Genomic DNA, 25,811 nt, shown 5'->3' on the forward strand with positions numbered 1-25,811 from the left:
TAAAGAACGTAATCGTTTTTATTTGTAGTGTTGTTGTAGCTATGTTGGGCCCAGTATATGAGAGAGACAATGTGGATAATATTTTTTATTGGACCAACCTCTGTTGGTGAAAGAGACAAGTGCTCTGTGGAGTCCTCAGTCTTGTCTCTTTCACCGCTAACATTTGGTCTAAGAAAAAATATTACCTCACCCACTTTGTGTCTCCTAATATTTATTGAACATATCCATAGTAATGGTTGAAGTAGATTATCTTGCAGCCTACATCTACAGTTAAAGTTGGAGAAGTCTTTAATTGCCATAAATATTATATACAATTAAAAAAAGTAGTCTACTATGTGCTTCAGATTTGCCTGTTGATTTTAGATTCTGGTGCAAAAGCATTTACAAGTGCTACTTCAGTGATCAGAACAAAGGCTTGAAGATAAGCTAAAATATTTGAATGATCACACTACACAGTGTTTAAAAAGGCTCGGCTATTTCCAGGGATGGAGAAATAGTATGGTTCTCTATTACATTGTTTCGATTATGTTTTAGTGTTATAGAGTTAAATGAGTAGAATTTTGAAGATTAGAGAAAATATGAGATATTAGGAGAGGGGCTGTTCAGGGCACAGAAGAATAAAAGCATATTCTCTGCACAGCTTAAGCCCTACATGAAGAGATTCAATGGTACATAGGTTGTTGTGCAGGCCCTCTAAACTGAGTTGAGTTTCATCTATAGGGTTCAGATCTAGGCTGTGGCACTCCACAATCCTCAGGCTGGCTTGAGGCCATTTTAGCCACTGGCACAACTTAAAAGGACACACATGGCTACTCTGTGTTGTCCTGGATACAAGGGCCCCAAAGTACCATTACTCCGAACAGGAGCACACTAGCTATGCCCTGTTCCCCTTTCACAGTTCTGATGTACCCAACTCTAGGAATTGTGAAGGGGCAGTGTAGAGACAGCAACACCAGCTTTGTACTGCCAGGAGAATCCTGAGCTGGTTGTTTGTCGGCTTCGTCATCCTTTTGGCAAGACATCCGTGGGTCTGAAGACCTGGAGCACAGTATGTCCAGCCAACCAAAAGCAAGTAGTGCAAGAAGACCTTTTTAAAAAATCCTGTAATGAAGAGATTTGTGGTCCAAATATGTTTTAGATATATTTGATTAAGTCCCACAGAAGCATCCAAAGAATCACATCTTTTGAGGTCAACCCATCTCTAGTCCATAGACCATAAACTACTTTACTGGGATACTCAATTACTTCTGCCCTCAAAATTCCTTCCTGATAGTTTGCTAAAAAGCTTCTAGTTCCTAATTTCAGCCAATTACATTATTTGTGATCTGCATGATATTGCAAGACAACTTACTTACCATTAGGACATTTCCACCTCTTTGCAAAAAGTGTGTACTTCTATGCATGCCTGCCTTGAAGTATTGGCATCACTGTCACAATGAAGAGGGATATGTCCCACTGTACTCTGGAGAGAGTGGGGAATGGAGCATTGCCAAGAAACAGCTATCCGGAGAGTGGAAAATCCTTGCCTTTTCAGTGTTCCATAATGATAGGAAATTTAAAAAAAACAAGTTTATTCTAAAAGGAATATTTTTTTGTGTGACGAGGAAGATTTCAACAAAACAAAACAAAAATTACCCCCAAAAACTAAATCCAATCCAGTGGCATTCCAGGTTCAGTCTGCAGTTGCTGTTTGGGCTTCCCCTTCTCCCTCTGTGACAGAAAGTACATTCCTTCATCTTTGATAAATAAATCTACTTCTTAAAAAATATCAAACTTTTTTATTATTGTATAACTTTTTTCCACAGAGCTTCACAGTGGATCCTGTATTCTTCTCTTAAACATTTTGAAACGTACACAAATCAGTTTGGTTGTTAATTTTTTTTTAATTGATTAACTCAGGGGTTCTCAAACTGGGGTTCAGGCCACTCAGGGGTCATAAGGTTATTATATAGGGGGTTGCAAGCTGTCAGCCATCGCCGCAAACCCCGCGTTGCCGCCTGCATTTATAATGGCGATAAATATATTAAAAAGTGTTTTTAATTTATAAGTGGGGGTCACACTCAGAGGCTTGCTGTGCGAAAGGGGTCACCAGTACAAAAGTTTGTATTAACTTTGTGCATCTTAACTCTTCTAGGTAGTACATAACACGGCTATTCCCAATGCACTAGCTGTTGACTGGATTGGAAAGAATCTCTATTGGTCTGATGCAGAAAAAAGGATTATCGAAGTATCAAAACTCAATGGCTTATACCCCACTGTTCTTGTGAAAAAAAGGGTGAAGTTTCCTAGAGATCTATCTTTAGATCCTCAAGCTGGGTATGGAACAATAGTTTAATATAAAATCAGAACTAGATAATGAATTATCATTAAAGTCCTCAAATATATTTTTCCCCAGCGCAAAGCTATCACTATCTTAATAGGTTTATTGTATATGAGCAAGCTAAAATACACAAACGATGTTAACTGTGACTTCATATGTTATAAAAAGCAATAGCCATGGAGATTAATGCGGGTTATAGAAAAAATCACTGTTGTTGTATCATAACACATCTTGTTACAAGATAATTTGTGTGGTATTTGTGTGGATCATATGGTATTTGTGTCATGTTAAATATGAAACATTAAGCATGGTCACATTTTATTTAGCGTATCTACTGCAGTGAGTTAATGATAGCTACTCTTTTCTACATTTGCTGTTATCCAAATTAATAGTGGGCAGTGAAATGCCACGTGTCTTTAAAAAACACTCTTCAGATTTCTTCTGCATAAGTAGTGCAAGGATGAAAAATGTTTAATAATGTTCCTGACTTAAATAGTTTTCACCATTATTTTAATATGTGCAATATGGTGAATTTTTTTAAATACAAACAGTAGTAGTTGACCTGAGTTGGCCTTTGGTGGCATTCAAAAATGGCACTTCTCGGTGTTCACTATTAGCTTCTCTGTAATTTTAGCTCTCATGGAAAGTGTACAAACAAAAAGAGTTTGTAAACAGATCCAGTGCTGCCTTGCTTGAACCTACAGAAGAGTCAGATAGAAACAATTGTTCTGAAACATAGGAACTGCCCCATCATTTAAATAGCTTGTTATCCTGAAGCATACAGATAACAATTTAAATGTCAACATTGTTAAATATTTCATCTACATTCAGTTTGAATATCACCATTATTGTTTTCTTCTCAATCTAAATCTTTAGTGAACCAGAGTCATAGGAATAATGGGCACTGACTAACTCACAGCTAGAGAGTTGTTTTTTTAAAAGTGCACTGTCTGTCAAAAATCACTGACCATTTGAGAATTGATATACACCCAGATATCTTTGTAGCAGGCAAAATTACTGACTAAAAATCAATGAAGTAAATAATTTTGCTCACAACAAACACAACTTCATCAGATATTTGACTGTAAGCTTTCCAGTGCTGAGGCTTTATTGTCATACCTATCTATAAAGCATCAACTCATTGCTGGCAATAACCTACTACTACTACTACTACTAGTAGTAGTAGTAATAATTAATAAATAAATAAATAAATAACTTCCCACTTTTCCCAGCTAATAGCAAAAGAAAATGTTAATTTCTAAGTGAGACATTGCAACAACTTGCTGGTGCTTCCTGTTTATGAGGTGATAACTGTAACCTCACAACATTTACTGCCTGGGTTTATTTAGCTTGGTGTACAGTTGTTGCCTCATAAACAGGAAGCACACTCTAGTCACCAATAAATATATGTATAAACAATGACCACTAACAGATCAGTGTTAATGTAGTTGAAAAAGTCGTAAAAAGTCTGTTTGCTTGTTTCCCGTAATACAGTTTCAGCTCTTAAAATGGCTGTTTACAGTGTAGATCATTTTTAACAGGAATATCACTTAGGGTTATTTGATAAAAATAATGTCATGAAGTAACTGAACCCTTCTTCAGATAGATAAAATTTGCAAGTAGCATTGACTGCTTCATCTGAAATCATGGACTAGAGAAAGCTTGCTTTTTTTCCTTTTCAGGTGTGAATTAAATATGTAATGCTCACTTTATCGTGGAGTATGAAGACATTTCTGCTTAAGAAGGATAAAAAAGCTCTCATAGTGTCTTAGTAGAAATACATTAATTATTCTTTTCTATCTTTATTTCCTAAGGCTCCAATAATTTCAAATGCCACTGACAGAAGGAAGCTAATGGGGTGGGGGCTACCAAAGGAGCCAAGAGCAGTGTACTTTCCTTGAGGATGATCATGATGATACCATCTAGCTCTTATATAGTGATCCCAAACAATTTTCTCTGTCCACGTCTGCAGCATCAGCATTCATAGTTGGAAAGGGGCTTTTGCTGGGAGTGCTGGGTCCAGGAGATGGCCAGTTTTCATAGCATTATCCCTCTTCAGACCTACTTGGATATAGTAGTGCAAGATAACGCTGATCCTGTTGGCAGTATATTATGTTTCTTACCCATCCACTTTGGGTAAGAATGATTTAGCAGTGGCTGGTGTGAGTCCTTGTCAGTATGGTGTGCAAGGAAACGGGAACCCAATGGAGCAGTGTTGAGACACTGGTCTTCTTTACAAAAGCCCCAGTATTTTCAGGATCACCTGATTGATTTCCCTGTCTGTCTTTGGCCAAGACCTATTCTTTTTTTCGGGATGATACAAGCCCCAGACACATCTATCAGAACAACCTGTAAAAAGTAAGCAAGTTCAAACTTAGGTTCCTGACCCCAGCTTAGAGTTTTTGGCACTTAGAGGATGATTTGGCTCAATAATCTCTGAGGGAGGAATAGAAATTAAAAACATAATAAATTTTTTTGAGGTGCTGGATATAGAAAACCATCACCAAAATCATTCAGGTTATTTTTTGTTTGTTTGGTTGGTTGGGTTTTGGGGTGTGTGTTTTTCTCCCAAATTTCAAGTTCATTGAGTTGTTATTGTGTGATTGAAATGGTATTAGATGAGTCCAGTTCATCCTTTCAGGTAACATGCCAAAAATCATGGTCCATCTATATAGTGGGAATATTAAAAATGTTACCACAGTTTTTATAAGAGAAGGTTTTCCACTGCAGTCTGTGGCCAAAATTCCCCATCCACCATACACTGCTGTGCAGTGTGCTTTGGGTCAATGTTCTCTTTCCTTCTTTCACACGGTACCTGAAACTGCATTTCAGTAGCTTTCTTGCACATGTAGATTTTGCACCTGTACCTTTGAGTTGAACGTCCCCATAGAAACATACCCGCTGCTATATTTTCAACACTTGCTGTTTCCAGAAACAGAGACAAAAATGTAAAATTAAAAAATATTTTCTCCATTGAAAGAAATAATTCCAAACATGTAGAACTGATTGAGGGAAAAAAACAAGAAACAAATTTTTCCCCAAATCTCAGACATTCTAGTAAGCTTTTTGGTTGATTTAAAAATTAGGAAGAAATGTTGTGAAAATAGAATGCAATATTAATTAAGGTTTTCCTTAATGTAAAATTTGAAAAACGTCACCCAGCTCTACTAATGGAGCACTATCTCCTCAGTTATGCCAGAGCAAGCCTAGATACAAATGAGGAGGGGAATAAGGCAAAAAATACTTTCTCAGGTACAGGCAAAACTGTTTTCCTTGGATCTGGGGATGTCAGGGGCCAGATTGCCTTCGAGCACAAGTTAATGAGACCTGAAAGCTTCTCTGTCATGCACTGGCTTGTAAAGGTCACCTAGGAGATATTCCACCAATGAGGATCACAGGTGCATAGGGCACTCTTGCTGTTGCCCCCAAAATACCTATTCCTCAGGGCCGCACAGAGGTTTTTGGTGCCTCTGGCAAAATCTGACACTGAAGCCCCCATTTTACCAGATTTTCTCAGTTTACTAGTAGAACAACGGTGTTTGTTTTATTTTCCCCCTAACTGACATTCATACAAATTAAGGTTAGGCTACAAGAATCTAGCTGGGTTATTCTTCCTCTCAGACATCATTACCCGTATTAAATATTCTACAGACCAAATTCTGTCATCAATTTAATCTATACAGCCTCATTGTGTACAGATTCTGGTCTCAATTACTAATGCGTTTGTCTTTAAAATCTGCTCTGAGTTACACTAGTGTAATCTGGAATTTACTCTGGATTTAATTACTGGTGCTACAGAATGTAGAAATTGCCCTTTTGTCTTCAAATGATGTTTCCTCTGTTACACCTGGGTAATCTTACTAGTCTTCTGTGGGAATACACAGGAGCAACTGAGGGCATAAAGTGGCCTCCAGAATCTTACCAGTGATGATGCAAGAGAAGGAAATAAGGCATCCTGGTAACATTTTCAAAAATAACATAAGTGATTTAAGAGCTTAAGGGCTTGTCTACATGGTGGAGTAATGAACCTTACAAGGGTGTAATGTCTGAAGTGGACCAAAGTGTTACACATTAATTTGTCTGTGTAGACCCTGCTGTTGTGTGCTAAAGGTTCCCTAGTATGTATTCATTAAAACCCATTAGGAAGCTTCAGTGCACGTGAGTGAGCTTTAGAAATTACACCCCCATAGTGTGCACTGCTGCTCTGTGTAGACAAGCCATTAGTTTCATTGACATTCAATGAGATGATGATATGTCTACACTTCGATCTAGGGGTGTGATTACCAACTTGAGGAAACATACTCACTGCGCTGGTTCTCATTGAGCTATCATGATAAAGTAAAGCTGCAGTAGGGTGAGTGGTGCTGGACACCTTGACTATGTGCCAATCTGAGACCATAGGTATGTACTTGAGGCAGCTAACTCCTCCTGCCACTTGCACTGCTGCTGCAGCTATGCTCTATTTTTAGAGCACTAGCTCAATCAGAGCAAGTATGGGTATGTCTCTTTGAGCTGGGAATCATCCCCCACACCAGCTTGAAGCGTAGACATATCCTTACTCTCTTGAGGACTACAGTCATAAAGAAATTTGGGCTCTCTCTCTGGCCCAATGTTTCTTTCATTTTCCACAGTGAAACAGGTTCATCATGGGTCCAGACAGAGCAAGACAGCAAGCACAAGAATGAATTTGTAGCCTGTTGGTTAGAGCACCGGGACATGGAAGACCCACTTTCTCTGCTCCAGTGACTTCTTAAAATTATTTATCAACAGTGGAACAGATTCAATAGGAGACACTCTGGAAAACCCACATCAGAATATCCCATAGCCCAGTGGCTAGGGCTCTCACCTGGGAAGTGTCAGAGCCAAGTTCATAATCGTAGATGCTTAGGGAACTTTTATTGCAAAAATTCAGGCACAGAGAGAGTTTAGGTGCAGCTGAGTAGCAGTTTTCTGAATTTCTTGTTTTCTGAATCCCATTGGGGCCTGATTCTGGGATTTAGGCACCTAAAGTGTCAGATGCCTAAGTCCTTTAGTGAATCTTGCTCTGAGTGCTGAAGTGCAATAATATGAAAATGAAAATGAATTATAAATTTAGTAAATTTACTCTGAAAATCACTGAAGACCTGTAAATACAGAATCCCATGCCTGTTTCACAGTCACTCTTCAAAGTCAAACCAGACATTTATATCTCTATTTGTTTGGCGCTGGGTTTTCAGCATTGATTTCTTGTGATGTTTTAAGAAGGTTGTGCTGTAAAACCAAACTGTTTAAAAATATGGAAGTCAAAAATACAAATCAATATATAGAAAGTAACTCTGATTATGTGCAGAAGAGATAGCACATATGAAGAGAGAGACTACACTGAGTTTGGTGCTGTATGATCTATTTATATCCTGAGATGTGACAATAGAAAAACAATTATAAACATAGTTCATCTTATGGGAATGGATGAGAACACTTATCCTTGTATAGAGAGGATGTTTTTGTCTGTGTGTGAGAGACAGAGAAGTGAAGGAGGAGGAATTTAGTGTTACATCACAACTTGTGTAACTTCTAATTAGAGTAGGAAGAAGAGGATTCTCTGTGTCTCTCTTTCATACGCCAACAAAAAAAGGTTTCTGAGCAAGGATAGCTTTTCTCATCCATCTGAACAAGCTTAGCTATGCTTGTAACTCATTTTTTTCCGGTAATGTAATGATAATGTACTCCACTAATTTCCTAGCAGGCAATGTTCCCATAATTTTCCCTTGTGACCATGTGTATCACTACCCACAACATGCTTACTTCCCAAAAGCCTTGGGGACAGTATACCTGAGCCCATTTTCAGTCTCTTATGGAAAATCCCACCCTACCCAAGTTAATATAGGTGTATTCATACTAAAAGATGAGCCAGATAAACTGAAATAATCAACCTTTTCTGCTTTCCCCCAAATCATTCTTAGATAATGACCCATCTGATAATTGAGATGTAAAGGTCAGGTGTTTGCTGCCTACAGAAGAGAATTGACAGCTACATATGCCATGAGGTTGAAATAAGTAACCAATACAATAGACCCCCTGTACTCAAGTCCCCATTTCAGAGTCTACCATCTTATAACTACATTTTTTTTCTAACCTCTATGTGGATCAATAGCTAATGAAAGATAAATTATATTAGTACACCAACAAAACATCTCCTTACAAATATTTTTAAATGTAACACATGCCAGGCATCCTAGCTGAGTATTCACAATCAACAGAAAAAGAAAGGAAAAAAATAATCCCCACCCAATGTGATATTCCCTCATTTTCAGCCAATTTAGAAACATACATTCCTCCATCAATACTCTCGCCTCTTTTAATCTTGGCAAGTGTGCCATCATTACTATGTTCTGGAGTTTGCCCATTATGAAAGAATGTCATTTTTATCATAATGCTGTGATCAGTGAAATTAGTGTATAAAATATAAAAAAAAATGGCATGGTAATACAGTATTATGATATTTTACCTACCTGAAATTCTTTCAACAATAACATTATTGCAGGACCTGAGATTTTAGCTTAGCAAAATCATGATGATACTTCAGAATTTAAGGGTGGCAGTCCTACATCAAAATAGACATATATAGCCCGTTTTGAGCTTTTTCTTTAATGGTTTAAGTACAGCTACAAAACTGCATCAATATCTCTAACATGGCGACTCATACACTTAAATACTATACTTCAAGCTATGAAGTTGTAAAATTTTCTTTGAAAAAAAACTTCTCAAAAGAGCTAACTTGGAGGATGAAAGCACTATGGAATAATTCCTGGATAGTACTTAAAACCAACCAAATTTTTTTAAAACATTAGCTGCTATATGTTAATGCCTTTGCAGCTGTAAATAAAAAAATTATTGATTTTGTTTTCCTAGATATTTGTACTGGATTGATTGCTGTGAGTATCCTCACATTGGCCGTGTTGGAATGGATGGCACCAATCAAACTGTTGTCATAGAAACACAGATCTCCAGACCTATGGCTCTTACAATAGATTATGTCAACAGTAGACTCTACTGGGCTGATGAAAACCATATTGAGTTTGCTGACATGGATGGATTTCATAGACATAAAGGTTGGTCAAACAGCTGTAAACATTCAATTTTTGACATTTCTTATTTTTAATTAAAGGTGTGTTATATTAATTGGGGGAAAAAAGTTTGTATCCTAAATGTGAAGAATATTGTGCATTGCAAGATGGCAAAGCTACATATTTTGCTTTTTTGTAAGTATTTTAAGAAGCAGAATGAGAATTTGTTTGCATCATTAAGCAGAATACTAAAGGATACTTCCTGATAAGAAAACAGTATTCTTCCCCCTTCTATATTAATCAAATTTAGACAAGATCAAAGAGGTAAATTTCTATTTCTGTATTTCTTCATTATTTCCTCTTTTTTTTGCCAACACGTATATTTTGCTAGGCTACTCCTCATGAACACTGAATTTGTTGTAGATGTTGTCTGCCAACATGAATCCTGCAGGGCAAAATCTCTACTCTTGCCAATCTTCTGTATTCCTTCCAGGGCTTATAAATGCCTCTTTGGCATTCTTTTAATACATGCAAATATGCAGCAATTCATATCTGTGAAAAATGCCTTTTATCAAAAGAAAGCAAAAATTCTAAATAGGGACTGAGTTTTCTTAATAGTCCAAATACATTATTCAATAGTAAGATTTTTTTTTCTTGGTTGAACTAAGCAATAGTTTTATAATGTGTTTTATTTATTAGCATACAAATGTTACCCTCAAAGCTGCTGTTGTCACAAATGGTTTGCTGCCTTTTGGTATACATAATTACATAGCCTCTAGGAAGAAAATTATTGAGGAAAGGCAGTATTTTTCCATTGTTAAAGATAACATTTAGTTTCTATAATAAAGCCTGATTCTTCCCAAACCTTACTCTAAAATCTTCAAACATGAAATACTGGCCTAAAAAAGTGATAGGCTAGCTCTAGAGCTCAGTGTGACAGACTGAATGTGTCTATTAATAAAAGCAGCAAAGAATCCTGTGGCACCTTATAGACTAACAGACGTTTTGCAGCATGAGCTTCCGTGGGTGAATACCCACTTCTTCGGATGCAAGTGGTGGAAATTTCCTGGGGCAGGTATATATAAGCAAGCAAGAAGCAAGCTAGAGATAACGAGGTCAGATCAATCAGGGAGGATGAGGCCCTGTTCTAGCAGTTGAAGTGTGAAAACCAAGGGAGGAGAAACTGGTTCTGTAATTGGCAAGCCATTCACAGTCTTTGTTTAGTCCTGAGCTGATGGTGTCAAATTTGCAGATGAACTGGAGCTCAGCAGTTTCTCTTTGAAGTCTGGTCCTAAAGTTTTTTTGCTGTAGGATGGCCACCTTAAGATCTGCTATAGTGTGGCCAGGGAGGTTGAAGTGTTCTCCTACAGGTTTTTGTATATTGCCATTCCTAATGTCTGATTTGTGTCCATTTATCCTTTTCCTTAGAGACTGTCCAGTTTGACTGATGTACATAGCAGAGGGGCATTGCTGGCATATGATGGCATATATTACATTGGTGGAAGTGCAGGTGAATGAACCGCTGATGTTGTGGCTGATCTGTTTTGGTCCTGTGATGGTGTTGCTGGTGTAGATATGTGGGCAGAGTTGGCATCGAGGTTTGTTGCATGGATTGGTTCCTGAGCTAGAGTTACTATGGTGCGGTGTGCAGTTGCTGGTGAGAATATGTTTCAGGTTGGCAGGTTGTCTGTGGGCGAGGACTGGTCTGCCACCCAAGGCCTGTGAAAGTGTGGGATCATTGTCCAAGATGGGTTGTAGATCCCTGATGATGCGTTGTAGGGGTTTTAGCTGGGGACTGTATGTGATGGCCAGTGGAGTCCTGTTGGTTTCTTTCTTGGGTTTGTCTTCCAGTAGGAGGCTTCTGGGTACACATCTGGCTCTGTTGATCTGTTTCCTTATTTCCTCGTGTGGGTACTGTAGTCTTGAGAATGCTTGGTGGAGATTTTCTAGGTGTTGGTCTCTGTCTGAGGGGTTAGAGCAGATACGGTTGTACCTCAGTGCTTGGCTGTAGACAATGGATCTTGTGGTGTGTCCGGGATGGAAGCTGGAGGTATGAAGGTAGGCATAGCGGTCGGTAGGTTTTCGGTATAGAGTGGTGTTGATGTGACCATCACTTATTTGCACCGTGGTGTCTAGGAAGTGGACCTCCCGTGTAGATTGGTCCAGGCTGAGGTTGATGGAGGGGTGGAAGCTGTTGAAATCGTGGTGGAATTTTTCCAGAGTCTCCTTCCCATGGGTCCAGATGATGAAGATGTCATCGATGTAGCGTAGGTAGAGAAGGGGCGTGAGTGGACGGGAGCTGAGGAAGCGTTGTTCCAGGTCGGCCATAAAAATATTGGCATATTGTGGGGCCATACGGGTGCCCATAGCGGTGCCACTGGTCTGGAGATATATATTGTCAGCAAATTTGAAATAGTTGTGTGTGAGGATAAAGCCACAGAGCTCAGCAACCAGTTGTGCTGTGGCATCATCAGGGATACTGTTCCTGACAGCTTGTATTCCATCAGTGTGTGGGATGTTTGTGTAGAGAGCCTCTACATCCATGGTGGCCAGGATGGTGTTTTCTGGAAGGTCACCAATGCATTGTAGTTTCCTCAGGAAATCAGTGGTGTCACGGAGATAGCTGGGAGTGCTGGTAGCATAGGGTCTGAGTAGAGAGTCTAAATATCCAGACAGTCCTTCAGTGAGAGTTCCAATGCCCGAGATGATGGGGCGTCCAGGATTTCCGGGTTTGTGGATCTTGGGTAGTAGATAGAATAACCCTGGTCGGGGCTCTAAGGGTATGTTGATTAGTTCTGGTGTTAGTGTATGGAGTGTCCTGAGTAGATGGTGCAGTTTCTTAGTGTATTCCTCAGTGGGATCTGAGGGAAGTAGCCTGTAAAATTTAGTATTGGAGAGTTGTCTGGCGGCCTCCTTTTGGTAGTCAGACCTGTTCATGATGACAACAGCACCTCCTTTATCAGCCTCTTTGATTATAAAGTAATATTTAATAACGAAGATTGTTGAGGGGTGAAAATAAGCTTTAGCAAAACTCCACCCAGTCAGGTAAAACTACTTTCCTCAATGAGTAATGGATATAGCCAATCAGAAAGTACTCTACTTGCCAGGCACAACTAAAAGTCGCTGAACAACATTCTTTTGGATATAGGTTGTTAAGCTTTTGAGAGGCAGCTATCAAAGACGGTTGTATCCTCTATTGGCCACGTGTCCGGCCTTGCCTTAGCAAAGCTTTAGAGAAAGCAGTAAGTGTAAAATTCCATTGTATGTATAGGTAACTGGGGAAACCTAGATGATGGGAGATGGGTTCAGATAGGTCATACCCAAAATGAAGGGTGGAGGGGAGGGAAAACTTAGAAGATTGCAAAGGGAAGGCTCTCTCTCTGTCCCCCTTGGAACAGCGTGAAGGTTAGAGCATAAAAGTACTTTTTGGAACCTTCAAGCATTTCTTTCCTTTCTGTAACTTAAACTGAGATTGCCTTGTCAAGTTTATCTTATGTAAAGTGTAAATTTAGGTATGTTACGCAAACCATTTCTTTTTCTCTTTTTATCCATTTTCTCTCTGTGTTTCTAAATCTGTGGTTATGTGTGCAGAAAGTTCACCCCAAGGAGAAAAGGCACCTGTTATCCTCGAAAGAGGCACAGGAGACAAAAGAGGTTTTGGCACATAACCCCTACAGTTTTATTTTGGTTAATAAGGCATGGGCAAAAGGGGCCTGTGCTACATGACATATGTTCCATAGGCTGTGGTGGTCAAAGACCCAAGGAGATACCAGCAGGACCAAGGAAGAGATGAGAGTTGGTGGTGGTATCAAGTAACGCTGAGAGTAGAATTTTTCTTCCAAAATTAAAGAAAATAGAAGATTTTTGCACTCTGGTGAGCATATCCATATTTAGGTTGTCATAATTCAATAATCTCTTCTACTTTTTTTGTCACTTTATAGTGAAAAAAAATGATGAGGAAGAGAAAGAAATCTTAGGAAATAAGATCAAGCACAGAGGGTCAAAGATTGGTTCATTACATTCTTACTTTAAAATTTTTAATAACATTTTAAATAATTGTCAAGGTAACACATCATCTCTTATAGACTTAAAATGAGGAGCCAGATGATTGCTAGAGATGTTTGTTTTCATTTTTAAGAATAAGTCTGTAGCTTAATGGAATTTATAGCTCTTTATGGAGATAGGCCTCAAAGTGTAAATAAATCATGCGGGGTGTTTGTCAGTAGAAATTAGAGTATTTCCACCAGAATTCAGGTTAATCATACTTGACATTTATAAATTAGGAGATATTTAAAAAGAGATGTTCACCAATGAACAAAAATCCTCCATGCTTTTTTTTGTTTGTTTGTTTGTTTGTTTTGCGGGATTCTGTCCTGAGAAAGGAAAGTAGCAGAGAATAAAAATTAAGTGTAGTGACTTTAGTTGAGGAGGGGAATGCCTCCCTGATCAGTTGCCTATCCAGTCCCTTCTAGCATGCTCCCCTGCTACTTCTGGCAGACCTTCCTAAAGGACAAACCTCTTTATGACCACCTCACATCTCCAAGAGGTCTCGGAGATGGGCTGGGAATAAGGTGGAGCTTGGGAAGTTCATTGTCAAAGAGAGTATTGGATGCAGAACTGAGGGCTGCAAAGACGTGCAGAAGGGGAACGTGGACAAAACACAGCAAGGCCAGTAGAGAAGGGAAGGATGGGACTGAGAGCACTTCATCTTTCCAGCAGATGTCAAATGAATTGGTAGGTTTCACACTCACTAGTCCTCCCAACGTGGCTAAATTGCCCTGATGGAAGGCTTCTGGCACTGCTTTGGTGTGTTGAAGATAAAGCCTCCCTCAAGCTTGTGGAAGGGAGTAAGTTGGCCTCCAAAGCACGTGCATAGATTTGGGAGTATTGGTGTCATCCTACAAACATCATACAGTTTGTCTGAGAATTCAGGGACTTCCTAATGCCTACAGAGGGGTTGGAAAGTGTCAAGTGAGAGAGCTACCTAAGGTTTGTTGGGAGGTTATGAACCCTAGTGGACACTCACTCATATTCATGTTCTAAGGTCCACATGAATTGAGTTCCCCATCTGTGGATCATAGGAGATCTGCAGAAAAGAGAGAGAAAGGAATATCCCTAAAGTGCTATCTGCAAAATTCTTTTATTCTCACCATTCTCTCTGAGCTCTTCCTGCAGAACTCAAGTCTCTGGGAAAGATTCCCCTTTCTTGAGTATCCCTTCCACAGAAGGTGAGCCCTCTCTTGAGGATTTGGAAAATGCATACAAGAAAGTTTTCTGAAACGAATGGGGGGGGTATGGCTTTTGGTAAACCTGGACACTTCTTACTCTTATAACACTGAACAGTGAACTGTGATTTATACTTTTCTGTGTAAAGATCTAAGAACTCTAAGGTCTGAGCACTTAAACTGAATTTCTGCTAAACAAATTATGATTTTATAATTCAAGGGGTAGTGAGGTTTTGTAAATCCCTGATTTGTTTATTTTTCATTGGATACCCAAAGAGTTGGTGAATTTGCTCTTTATTATTATTTTCCTTTAGCAACTTAATTTTAAAATTGGAAATTAGTAGAAAACTTTAATTCAGTAAATATTAATGTGTGTTTTCTAATTCCACTTTTATGAGGCAAGACAGAAAAGTGGGGCCTTTTTTGCGGGGGTGGGGGAAGAGGGTGTTCTCTCACACAGAGAAGGAATCCTCTGGTCTGGGCTCTGGCTAGTGGATTAAATGGTGCCCACAGAGGTCAGAGAAGCAACTGAAACTGCTTTGGCACCCAGACTGTTCCTTCTAAGTAAACTTTGGAACTGTTTTATCACCACAGCACACAGTCTTTCAGCAGCTTTTCTCGTCGCCAACCCATGGATTTTCACAACAATTCTCCTACATTATCACTTCTTCAGCCATTCCTATTCCTTTCCTCTCTTCCTGATGCCAATCCAAAAATAGAACTGTGCTAGGGGATGTAGGGGAGGCAGCCTCTATAGTGCGCAGGGCTGGATTAAGGCATAGGCACTGTAGGTCTGTGACTAGGGCCCCAGCTCCTAGAATGACTAGATTCCACTAGAATCTGAGCTCTCATTTAAAAAGAAGAAATGTGAGCTTTTAGGCCTCATGGCTATGAATAAGTCTCTCTGAGTCTGCAGACAGCCTGAAACAACAGGTGTGAACTCACCCATGCCTTTCAGTGTTAATTTCAAAACTCGTCGTTGCATGGGGCCCTACCAGCACCACCTCAGCAGAAGATATTGTGTGCAGCAGGCCCAGTCAGTGCAATACTGCGTGGACCTTCGCTGTCACCCCACATTGCTAGTGAAAGAAGAAAGACCCTTTTTTGACACCCTTGCTACTCCCGAGAGGGAGAGTGCTCCATGCTGCTGCCTCTGCCCCTCTGGTATGGGAGGGTTCCCTCAGCATCACCATGGTGTGGGTGCAGGGCCACAGGCAGACCCTGTGGTGTGATATTCCTAGAGCTCTGGCTTACTTTAATCCATCCCTGGCTGCTTTTGACTGACAGAATTTGAATCTTGTGAGCTTGGTCTTTAAGCCCAGTTTACTCTTCTTTTAAACTTCTAGCCATGGGTTGTAACAACTTTCCAACAGGTAAAACACTCTCATCTCTCTTGCAGATCTTAGAAACTGTCTAGGAGAGGGGAATGTCTGCTGCTTTCCTCTCCTGCAGAGTTCCTGATCTTTGCAGGTGAGAAATATCAGTGACTGCCCCCTCTTGTGTGCATTATGGTTGGTAGGAGAGAAGTTGTAGTGAGAATTTTGACACACCACATACTCTAGGGATCTTGGAGAACTTAGGAGAACTTCATGACAATGGAGGCAATACTAACTTTACACAGCTACTTAAAGTTTAATGGTTGATTATATAAGCTATATTAGGTCGAGCAAAAAGCTGGAGCACTCACAAGTTTTATGCATATTAAATCACTGAGCATTCATTAGAGCATTAATCTGGCTAAGCACTAAATTTATTTATACCAGCTTTAAACATTTAGGAATTTAGCAAAGTAATCATTTGGGTTCCCGTTCCCTTGGCCACCTGGCTATGTCAAACAGGTCTTCCTAATCTTTAGGCCTAAAAAATCTCTTATTTCTGAGCTGGGGATGAAATATTAAATTTAAAAGGCGTTCATAGTTTAGTTCCTGTAATTTCAAAACTGCTAATTATAGAAGCTTGTAACTACAGGAAGAAATATTCTGGGCTTGTTTTCATTACCTCAGTTTTACACCAGTATAATGCCGTTAATCCATTGAATTTCACTGGTGACTTTTACATCTATCAGAGTTCATATTCTGGTCCTCTTGTCCCTCCTAAACTTAAGCACAAGCATTTGCAGATGAAAATCTTACTTTATGGAAAAAGTTAGGGAAGTATGAAAATAGGGTTTATAATGGCAACCCGAACACAAAAAACATAGTTACAAAATTGTAACAAATTCCTCCATAATATATTATGTTTGTGTCTGTCTCTCTCTGCATGTAAGAGCTGGCTAGATCTATCAATCAATCAATCAACCAATTATTATAGGGAGAGCTGATAAAGTGGCCTATAGATGAAGTTGCCCAACACTTCCTATTTTAAGACTATCTGCAATTGCTTATATATTTGCTGAATTTTAACTATTCCTAATATCTTCCTAATGCTGAAAGGCTTTGGAAATTTCAGCTAAAGCAGTTCAGCTGTTTCAGAGAACAAAATTAGGGGAAAATGTGTTGTTTTGCCTTTGTTAAAGTATTACCACTCTTCCATTGAATAGTTCTAGTGCCTCTATTTTTTGGAGCAGGGAGTGGCCTCTGTGTCAGGGATGTGCTTTTTGCTGTCTCTTCGCATATTCTAAGTAGAAACATTTAACGGTTCAGCAGCTAAAAGAGTCTCTGAATATTCCATCTGCAATGAGTATGCTCCACCCAAGGTTTGCAGGGGCTGAGCAGGATTTTCCAGGCAGTTGCTCCTCCCAGAAGTGGGGCTACTATGGCACAGGGTATTGAAACTGCAAGCTTGGAGAGTGAGGCTATCTTCCCTGTGCTCTCAGTGCTCCCCCAAATGGTGTTGAATCTGTAAAGAGGGGACATAGGAAGCAACATGCTTGCAAAAATATGGTGGTGGTGGGGAAGAGATGGGGATAGGAACCAGGGTGGGAATGGATAGGAGCAAAGGGGGCTGAGCAGTTGTATACACAGAAGGAGAGGGAGATAGAAGTCAGGCTAATGGCTGGATAGAAGCTGGGTGAGGGTGGTTGGGAGAGAGGGGCAGGAGCAGGGTTGGATAGGAGAGAGGAGTGGATAGGAGCTGGGGAATGAGGCGGGCACGCGAGAGAGAGAGAGAGAGAGAGAGAGAGAAGCTTGGGGAACAAGGACAGAAGGATTTATAACCACTGGGGCATGCTTATCTACAGATCCTGGACTTGAATCCAGGAGTTCTGAGTACCTATGTTCCTTGGCTGTCAGCAAATAGCAAAAACCAATTGACAAAGTATATGTCTCTTCTCCCTCACTAGTGTCTTTTCCACACACAGAATAAGACAGTTGCTCCATTAGTTCTAGTGGTGGAGGTCAGTTCTGGGACTTAAACCCTGCTAGTAACCCATGTCGGTGTCAGTATGATGCCTTATGAAGGATTTTGTTTCTTTAATTTTTTCTTTTTTAAACATCACACACAAACTACATTAAAAGAACATTAAGGATCCAAAGTCAAGCATTCCAAAGTTAGGAAATGTTAGAACTAAGGTTGTCCCAACAACCTTAATTCCACCCCTTGGTACATATGTGTTAGGATAGTCTTTAATTATAGAATCATGAACTATTCTTTTCAGCAAGAACCTGCCTGCTTCATACAGGGCACAAGATATACTATACTCTAGAAATGAATCAGGGTTGTATATTGAATAAGACTGTTGTCTTATAGGAACCTCTACCCTGTTTGGAAAAGAAAGGAGTACTTGTGGCACCTTAGAGACTAACAAATTTATCTGAGCATAAGCTTTCGTGGGCTACAGCCCACTTCGGATGCATAGAATGGAACATATAGTGAGGAGATATATATACACAAACAGAGAGCATGAAAAGGTTGGTCTGTTTGTTAAGTAAGTTGAATACCACCATGGATAACTGGATCACTGTCTCTGCCATGGAGTTCCTTTGTGATGCTAGATAAGTCACTTACACCAAAATGTTCCCAGGTGGCCAATAACTGCATGTTTCTCATTTTCTGGATGTCTAACATGAGACACCTGGTGCCAGATTGAGCACTCACAGCTACAACTGAAGTCAGTAGGAACTGAGCTTTGAATATATAAAGTGCTATAAAAAGCCCAGTTAAATGTTTCAAGTTGTGTGCCAAAATCCAGTGAACACTTTTGACAGTTTTGGCCTTAACTGTGTGTGTTTAGTTCCCCACTTGTAAAATGGGAATAATAATACCTTGTAATGTCTCAAGGGTGTTGTGAAGGTAAGTTCATTAATGTTTGTTAAGCAATCGGAAATGAATTCACAAAAGGAATTAGGTGATCAAGTCCCTGTTTTAGGAGCTTAATTCCCAGTTTTGGGACCTCTGCAATGCACAAAGCTTCCACTGAAGCCTGTAGGTGCCTAAATTCATTCAGTGCCTCTGGTTTTACAGTAAAAGATGTACCTATGTTTCTACATCTGTGCTTGAACATGGCTGCCTCCCTCCCCACTCACCTCCCCCACTAGGTCCCAGAGTGATTCACAAACCAGGTGAAGACAAGTTGTATGTGGGGCCTGACCTGATAGGAATAATCTGAGCATGCTTACTGGATTGGGCCCCTCATGCGAGTTCATACAGAACAGGCAAGGGAGAAACAACTTCCCTCATAACAGTACTCACTTGGGATGTGGGAGACCTCCAATTTAAGTCCCTCCTATACCTGAGGGGAGTAGAGGTTTGATCAGTGCCAAAGGCCTATCATTAATTTATTCTTTTTTAGTGCAAGGTTTGGATTATGTGTGTTAAATAATGCCAGAGGAGAGACCACATATTTAATAAGGAGAATGAAAAGAAATACTGAATAACCCATTTACTCAATAAGGCAGGTTCCTATGAAAAAAGTAGAAAGAAAGAAATGTAGATCTGGAAATTACTTCAGTATGTCATCTAGTCCACCCTCCAACTTCCAACACTGAGGTAGGATTAGAGATACCTAGACCACCCCGACAGCTGTTTGTCTAATCTGTATTTTAAAACCTCCAATATGGGGATTCCACAACCTCCCTTGTAGTTAGAAAGGTTTTAGTAATATAGAACATAAAGACTATATATATATATATATATATATATAGTCTTTATCCAGACCCTGTTTGTGTATGCATTACAATAGAGTTGATAGTTACATATTATATATAATATTATGATATATATATAATATGTAACTATCAACTCTATTGTAATGCATACACAAACAGGGTCTGGATAAAGTTATATGTTCTAGCATTTCCTAACTTATGAGTGCTTGACTTTGAAACCTTAATGTTATTTTAGCATAGTTTCTCTAATTTTATATATACTCACTCTCACATTTTCCATACAGTTAAAACTAATTGAAATCTGCTGCATAGACTCTTTTTTAAAGTTATGTAGTAATTATACTAAATTGGTATTGGGTATCATATCTGTTATGATCAGAGGCCTAGGTTAATAGTTTAGGTCACTCTTAATGGGGCTATTGTGGCTTCAGAATACTCAAGCAACAATTACTCCTCCTCCCAAACTAATTTGCACGCTACAATCTTATTACTTGAATTGAGTTACTGTCAAGACTATATAAATGTGTCAAGCATTCAAATTGGTACATTACATGACCAACAGCAGTCACTCTTAAAAGTTACATAGCTGTATGCTAACTAATTAAGGGATAGATTCACCATTGTGCTCCAGTTGGTTTCTGCTGATTCAGGCTACTTTGTTCTTCACTGGCACAGTACTTGAATATGGCCTTAAAAATTACTTTAAAAAATGATATGAACTATCTTCAGTCCATTAAAGATATCACAGATTAGCATTCTTTTGTACCTTTTCATGCATAATTTTTTTAAAATAATTCTAAAGCAAAAAAAAGAAATTCCCATACAAAACCTATTTAAGCTATAGTTAAGGTTGAAAGTAGGTAACATAAGTGTAAACATCCTATGATAACCATACATTTAGGAATAAGTCATTAAATGTTTGTGGTCCTAGATTTTATTTTAAATAATTTTTAAAGAGAGATTCATTTTTCATTTCCTCCTCTTATGGCGTCATTCTAGGTTAGTTTAGCACTTTAGGTGCCATAACTGCATTTCTATACCTGAACATGTTTAGAGGGTTGTTGTTTTTGTTAATTTAATTTTATCTCTGAATTTCTTGATTTATAGTGCTTGTTTGGGGAAAAAATGACAATTTTTTTCTATTTTTTAAAACGTTTACATTACTGAGATGTAATCTCAATCTTAATCTCATTTTAACAAAGTGTTTTGTCTGGGAATATAATTTACTGGGTAATTCAAATCTCAGTTCCCAAATGGGAGTGTGTGTGTTTTGTAGATATTAAAATTTTTAAATAGAAACATTTTAATTGCAACCCTTTTCAAGTTTCAAGTTACATTCCAAAATGCTAATTTCAGTCTTCAATATTAGTTAACACATACATACACATACTTATTTAGAAATCAAGGTTTCAGTTACTGGGATTAAATAATTTGTTATGCTCATTAAGCAGAATTTGTTTGTTTATTTATTTTTAAGATAAGATTTTAAATTTAGTAAAAGTAATATAGATTAATTTATAAAACATTTATAATTGAAAGTCTCTAGCTTTACAAAATCAATAATAAAAAGTTCTACAACACTCTTATAAATAAAATTTAGTTGGACTACATCAATAAGTTTTTTTTTCTTTTTATTATTATAATCTAGGCTTTCCCCAGTATATTTTACAGCCATACACTTGGTTCATAAACATAAGTGAATGAAAATATCTATAAAAACAATTTACATTTAGCTACTTTTAAATGAAATTATATAAGATAATATTGAGGTTTGAAATTAGCATTTTGGAAGATGAATCATCAAAAGGGTTTGTTATTAAATGTCTCTTGTAGTACAAGAATTGTAGAGAAAGTCAGTGTTAGAGCTGCAGAAAGGAATACGCCATATAACAAACTGAATTCTCAAACTTTCTGTTATCAGTTTAAACTTGCTTTATGTAATAAAACCATAAATTTCATATTAACCTTATACACCAAAATACTGCTGTTTAGCAGAAACTACTCTCAAGCCATTGGTGGACATATTATTGATTTAAAATTCTACTAATTCTTTTAACAGCCATTTTTCAATATTTAAATTCTAGACAGTAATTAATTAAGACCAGACTTTATCTGTCTCTCTATTTCATCGGCAGCTTAGAGGTGTCTAGTACCAGCTCATTGTATAGGACCAATGTATATGGGAAAGGAGGCTGCATCTCATAAGAGATATAATTTAAAAAAATGCACTACATGTATACAGTGAGTACTCTTGGTCCCTGGGTTAGTCAGCACCATGTTGCCACTTACGCTGGTTTATACTTTATTGACACAACCTAAATCTTAGTAGCTACCCAAAAGGCAATATTTTACAGTATCAGCTGTCACTAGCACTGCTGTAGTTAAGGGATTTTCACATTTCCCACTATATGGAATTATGCCTCAGCCTTTAGGTGAAACTTTTATACAAGATCATGCCTAAGCATGTGTTTTGTTTTCTTTTAAACAATTCTGTTTAAATTCCAGATATTTAATGTTATTAAATTATGTAAAATAGACACCAAAATGTTATATGGTTTCAGATAGCTTTTGCACGTATATAAATCCCAAAATAGTATGCGATGAAAAGTTTGCAAATTTATATTACATAATACGTAGCTAAAGAGTAAATATTGGAAAGATGGGGTTATTAATAGAAAGGAGGTGAGGGGAAACCTACTTCACCTTACCATTTATTTTTCATAATAGTTTTAAGTAGGCATATACACTGCATGTGTGGATTAGAATATGTAAATTTAACAGGTAGATAAAAATTGATATACATTTGTGGGTGAAGTTCATCAGATTCTGTGATCTGTACAGTTCAGAAAAGAATCCAAAGCTTTAAGTGTGTATTCATATTTTGACTCAACTTCTGAACAAACTGTTCAGGCCATCCTTTGCTTTCCCTCCTAGTTTGTTCAGCCTTTCTTACTGCATGCTCCACTCTGCCCACACCTTTCTTTCTTTCTTTTTCTTTTGCTTTTCCTTAAGTGCCAGTGCACTCATTCCCCTTGCGACATCTAGCTTTCATTCAGTACTTCCATTTTCTTGTGTAATCTGGTGCACATTGCAGTCCAGAGCATATTTCTTCTCACACTATATGAGAATGTATTGTTTAACTATAGTTTCAGGACCCAACAGAGAAGCAGAGATGGTTGTGTAGGTCTGTAAAGGAGATAAGGGTGGCCTATAAGAAGAAGGGGAGAATTGCATGGACATAGCTGGCAGAGGGAGAAGCTGGAAGCCACTCAATCAGAGATAGAAGTGGAGTTTGTGGTGGGGAATTGGGTCACAAGAATCTGAGTTAGAGTCTCTCTGGACTTGTCTACCCTTAGCATTCTACAGCGGCACAGCTGCGTTGCTGTAGCACATTGGTGCAGACGTTACCTACTTTGATGAGAGGGATTCTTCTGACAGCACAGGTAACGCACCTCCCCAAGAGGCAATAGCTAGCTTGATGGAAGAATTCTACCACCAACCTAGCTCTGTCTACACAAGGACCTAGGAAGGCTTGACTATGCTGCTCGGGGTGTGGATTTTTCACACCCTGAGTGATGTAGTTAAACCTAATTTTCTAGTGTAGATCAGACCTTAAATACAGCTATAGTCTAAAAAGTGACTAAAATGGTATTGTGGGATTCAGTGTTCATTGCCTCTCAATAACTCTACATTGACTATGTTCACTTTACAAATAAAAAGAACTAAGTTCTGAAAATCAAACTAGGTTCTTTATCAATCTGAGTTCACTAATAATAAAGATTCTACTGATGGAACAGAGATGATAATGCTGTTGGTGGTACAGGAGCAGAAATGGAATTTAACTCACTTTCTCCTCAGTATATGAGTTGTGAACTTTGATGTAAAAAGGAGGCAAATGACCAACTTGAACTCTGAATCCTCAAAAGGAGCAAATTAGTTGAGTAAGACAGTGAACAGTGTGCACAGTTGAGTAATACATCATCACTTTTCTGACCATAACCGCCCTTAAGCTAAACCAGTAGTAAACAATTGGGGTCCGTTCATTTGAGAAAATAGTGTGGTTTGTATGAGTTCATATAAGAATAGAAGGTTATTCATCCCTAAGTAATAGGTTATTTGGAGTATTCAGATGCTAATATTTTAATAACCAAGAAATTAAATGTAGTAAATACAATTGTTATGGAATGGCAGACCATAACATCTCTGAGAGAGAAGTTGTCAGTCATGTGAATTTGTCTGTGGATTAATTACTGGAGCGGAGATATTAGATTTATTTTTCTTTTTCTTTTTCTTTTTTCTTTTTTGGTTCAGCCACCGAACTGGAAAATCTGAAAAACAGTTTATTGGGTCAACGTGAAATTATTTTGTTTTGTTTAGCTTTGGGGTTTTGTGTACCACTTTTTTGTGTTTTTTACAATAAATGTCAAAATGAAACATTTCAATTTTTTGGATTTTTTTTCCATTTTGGCCAAAACTAATTAATGTTTAATTCCTATCCCTGCATTTGCTGGTCTAGATATGATGCTTCAAGTTATTTAAATGTAGTTTTACATTTAAGGAAGATGTTAGTCTCTTGCTAATGGATGGGTAATTGGGCATCTTTATCAAATGTTTTGAAATAAAAGTGAGATAGAAAGAGGAAGTATGTTTCGCTGTAAGGGGAAAAAATGAGAAAGAAAAGACTTTTTTTTGTACCAGTGTATGCAGATAAATCAATAGCTGTCACTGATTGAGGTCTTGGGAAGCTTACAGAATGCTGGAGAGGAAAAAGAAAACAAAAAAGCTACATCAAAAAGACTAGATTTCAGAATTGCATTATGATTCTTTTTCTTCATTTTTTGTCATTCACATTCCATGCAAACTGTAGATTTTATAGGCTATTATATGAAATCAGTGCTGATGTTCTGTTGTTTACAACATAATAAAAGTTAATGAAAAGAAGCAAAATACAATTTAGCTACTACAGAAATGTTTCTCAACCAGTAAAATAAATTGAAATTAACTGCCATTTCTGAAATGTCTGATAGCTACAACTTCACACATGCTTTACCTTTGTGTCATTAGAAAAATATTTATATTAAATTGTGTGTTCGTATTAGAACAGCTTTTGTTTAGATATATGTCTTTAGATTTGCTTTAAAATTATTTATTTTTGTGATTAACAGTTGATACAGTCAGTTGTTAGTTGATTTGATTATATCATTTTCTCTGAAGTCAATAACATAAGAACGGCCATACTGAGTCAGACCAAAGGACCATCTAGCCCAGTATTCTGTCTTCAGACAGTGGCCAATGCCAGGTGCCCCAGAGGGAATGAACAGAACAGGTAATCATCAAGAGATCCATCCCCTGTCTCCTATTCCCAGCTTCTGGCAAACAGAGGTTAGGGACACCACCCCTGCCCATCCTGACTAATAGCCATTGATGGACCTATCCTTCATGAATTTATCTAGTTATTTTTTAAATCCTGTTATAGTCTAAGCAGCAAAAAAAGTCTATAGCCTTCCAGGCTACACAAATCCAGAAAAAACACAGATCAAGAATCCACGGAAGGGCAATGAATACAGTATACTGCAGAAGTGCATTAAAAGTATATAGTTGCTCTATGGTCAAAATTTCCTTAGCACATTAATGGTCCATAATATTGTCTTCTCTGATGCTTTAGATCAGTGATACTCAGAACTCAGTGGTTCAGGAGCCAAATTAGTGATCAGCATTACGCAAAAGAGCCACAGTATGGTAAATTCATTGTTTCATTTACTATAGTATTGTATATTCATATTTAAATAGTCTGGGAAATATTTAGTTTATATATATACTTGGTCGGTCATTTTGTTGTAAGAACATCATATATAACATATATAAATATATTATTATAATTATTCTTACAGCAAAATGACTGTCCAAAGATTATTATTTTATCAACTACAATTGGTTAATAACATAGTAAAGGCACCCTGATTGGTTAATTACTTTAATTGGCTTATAATTATATCACACAGTGCTTTAATTTCATGTGCTGCAAAGAGCCTCAGGAGACACATTAAAGAGCCACTTGTGGCTTGTGAGCTTCAGCCTGCGTATCACTGCTTTAAATGCTTTGTCATCACTCATGCCTGTGTAGCAAATAGAAGTTGCACTTCAAATCTGCTAATTCAGCATAGTTGTGGAGTAT

The 25,811-nt window shown here is 38.0% G+C and overlaps 1 protein-coding gene across 1 annotated transcript in view; it reads left to right on the forward strand.

Moving 5' to 3' along the window:
* Positions 1–25,811, forward strand: part of LRP1B (LDL receptor related protein 1B) — a 1,239,928-nt gene that overhangs the window by 1,043,066 nt on the left and 171,051 nt on the right. The window contains exons 59-60 of the mRNA XM_039494476.1: positions 2,135–2,316; positions 9,212–9,411. Coding sequence (XP_039350410.1) covers positions 2,135–2,316; positions 9,212–9,411 — 382 coding nt within the window. The remainder of the gene's footprint in view (positions 1–2,134; positions 2,317–9,211; positions 9,412–25,811) is intronic.

This window comes from Mauremys reevesii, linkage group 11 (assembly GCF_016161935.1).
Source record: "Mauremys reevesii isolate NIE-2019 linkage group 11, ASM1616193v1, whole genome shotgun sequence".
NCBI classification, from domain to species: Eukaryota; Metazoa; Chordata; order Testudines; family Geoemydidae; genus Mauremys; species Mauremys reevesii.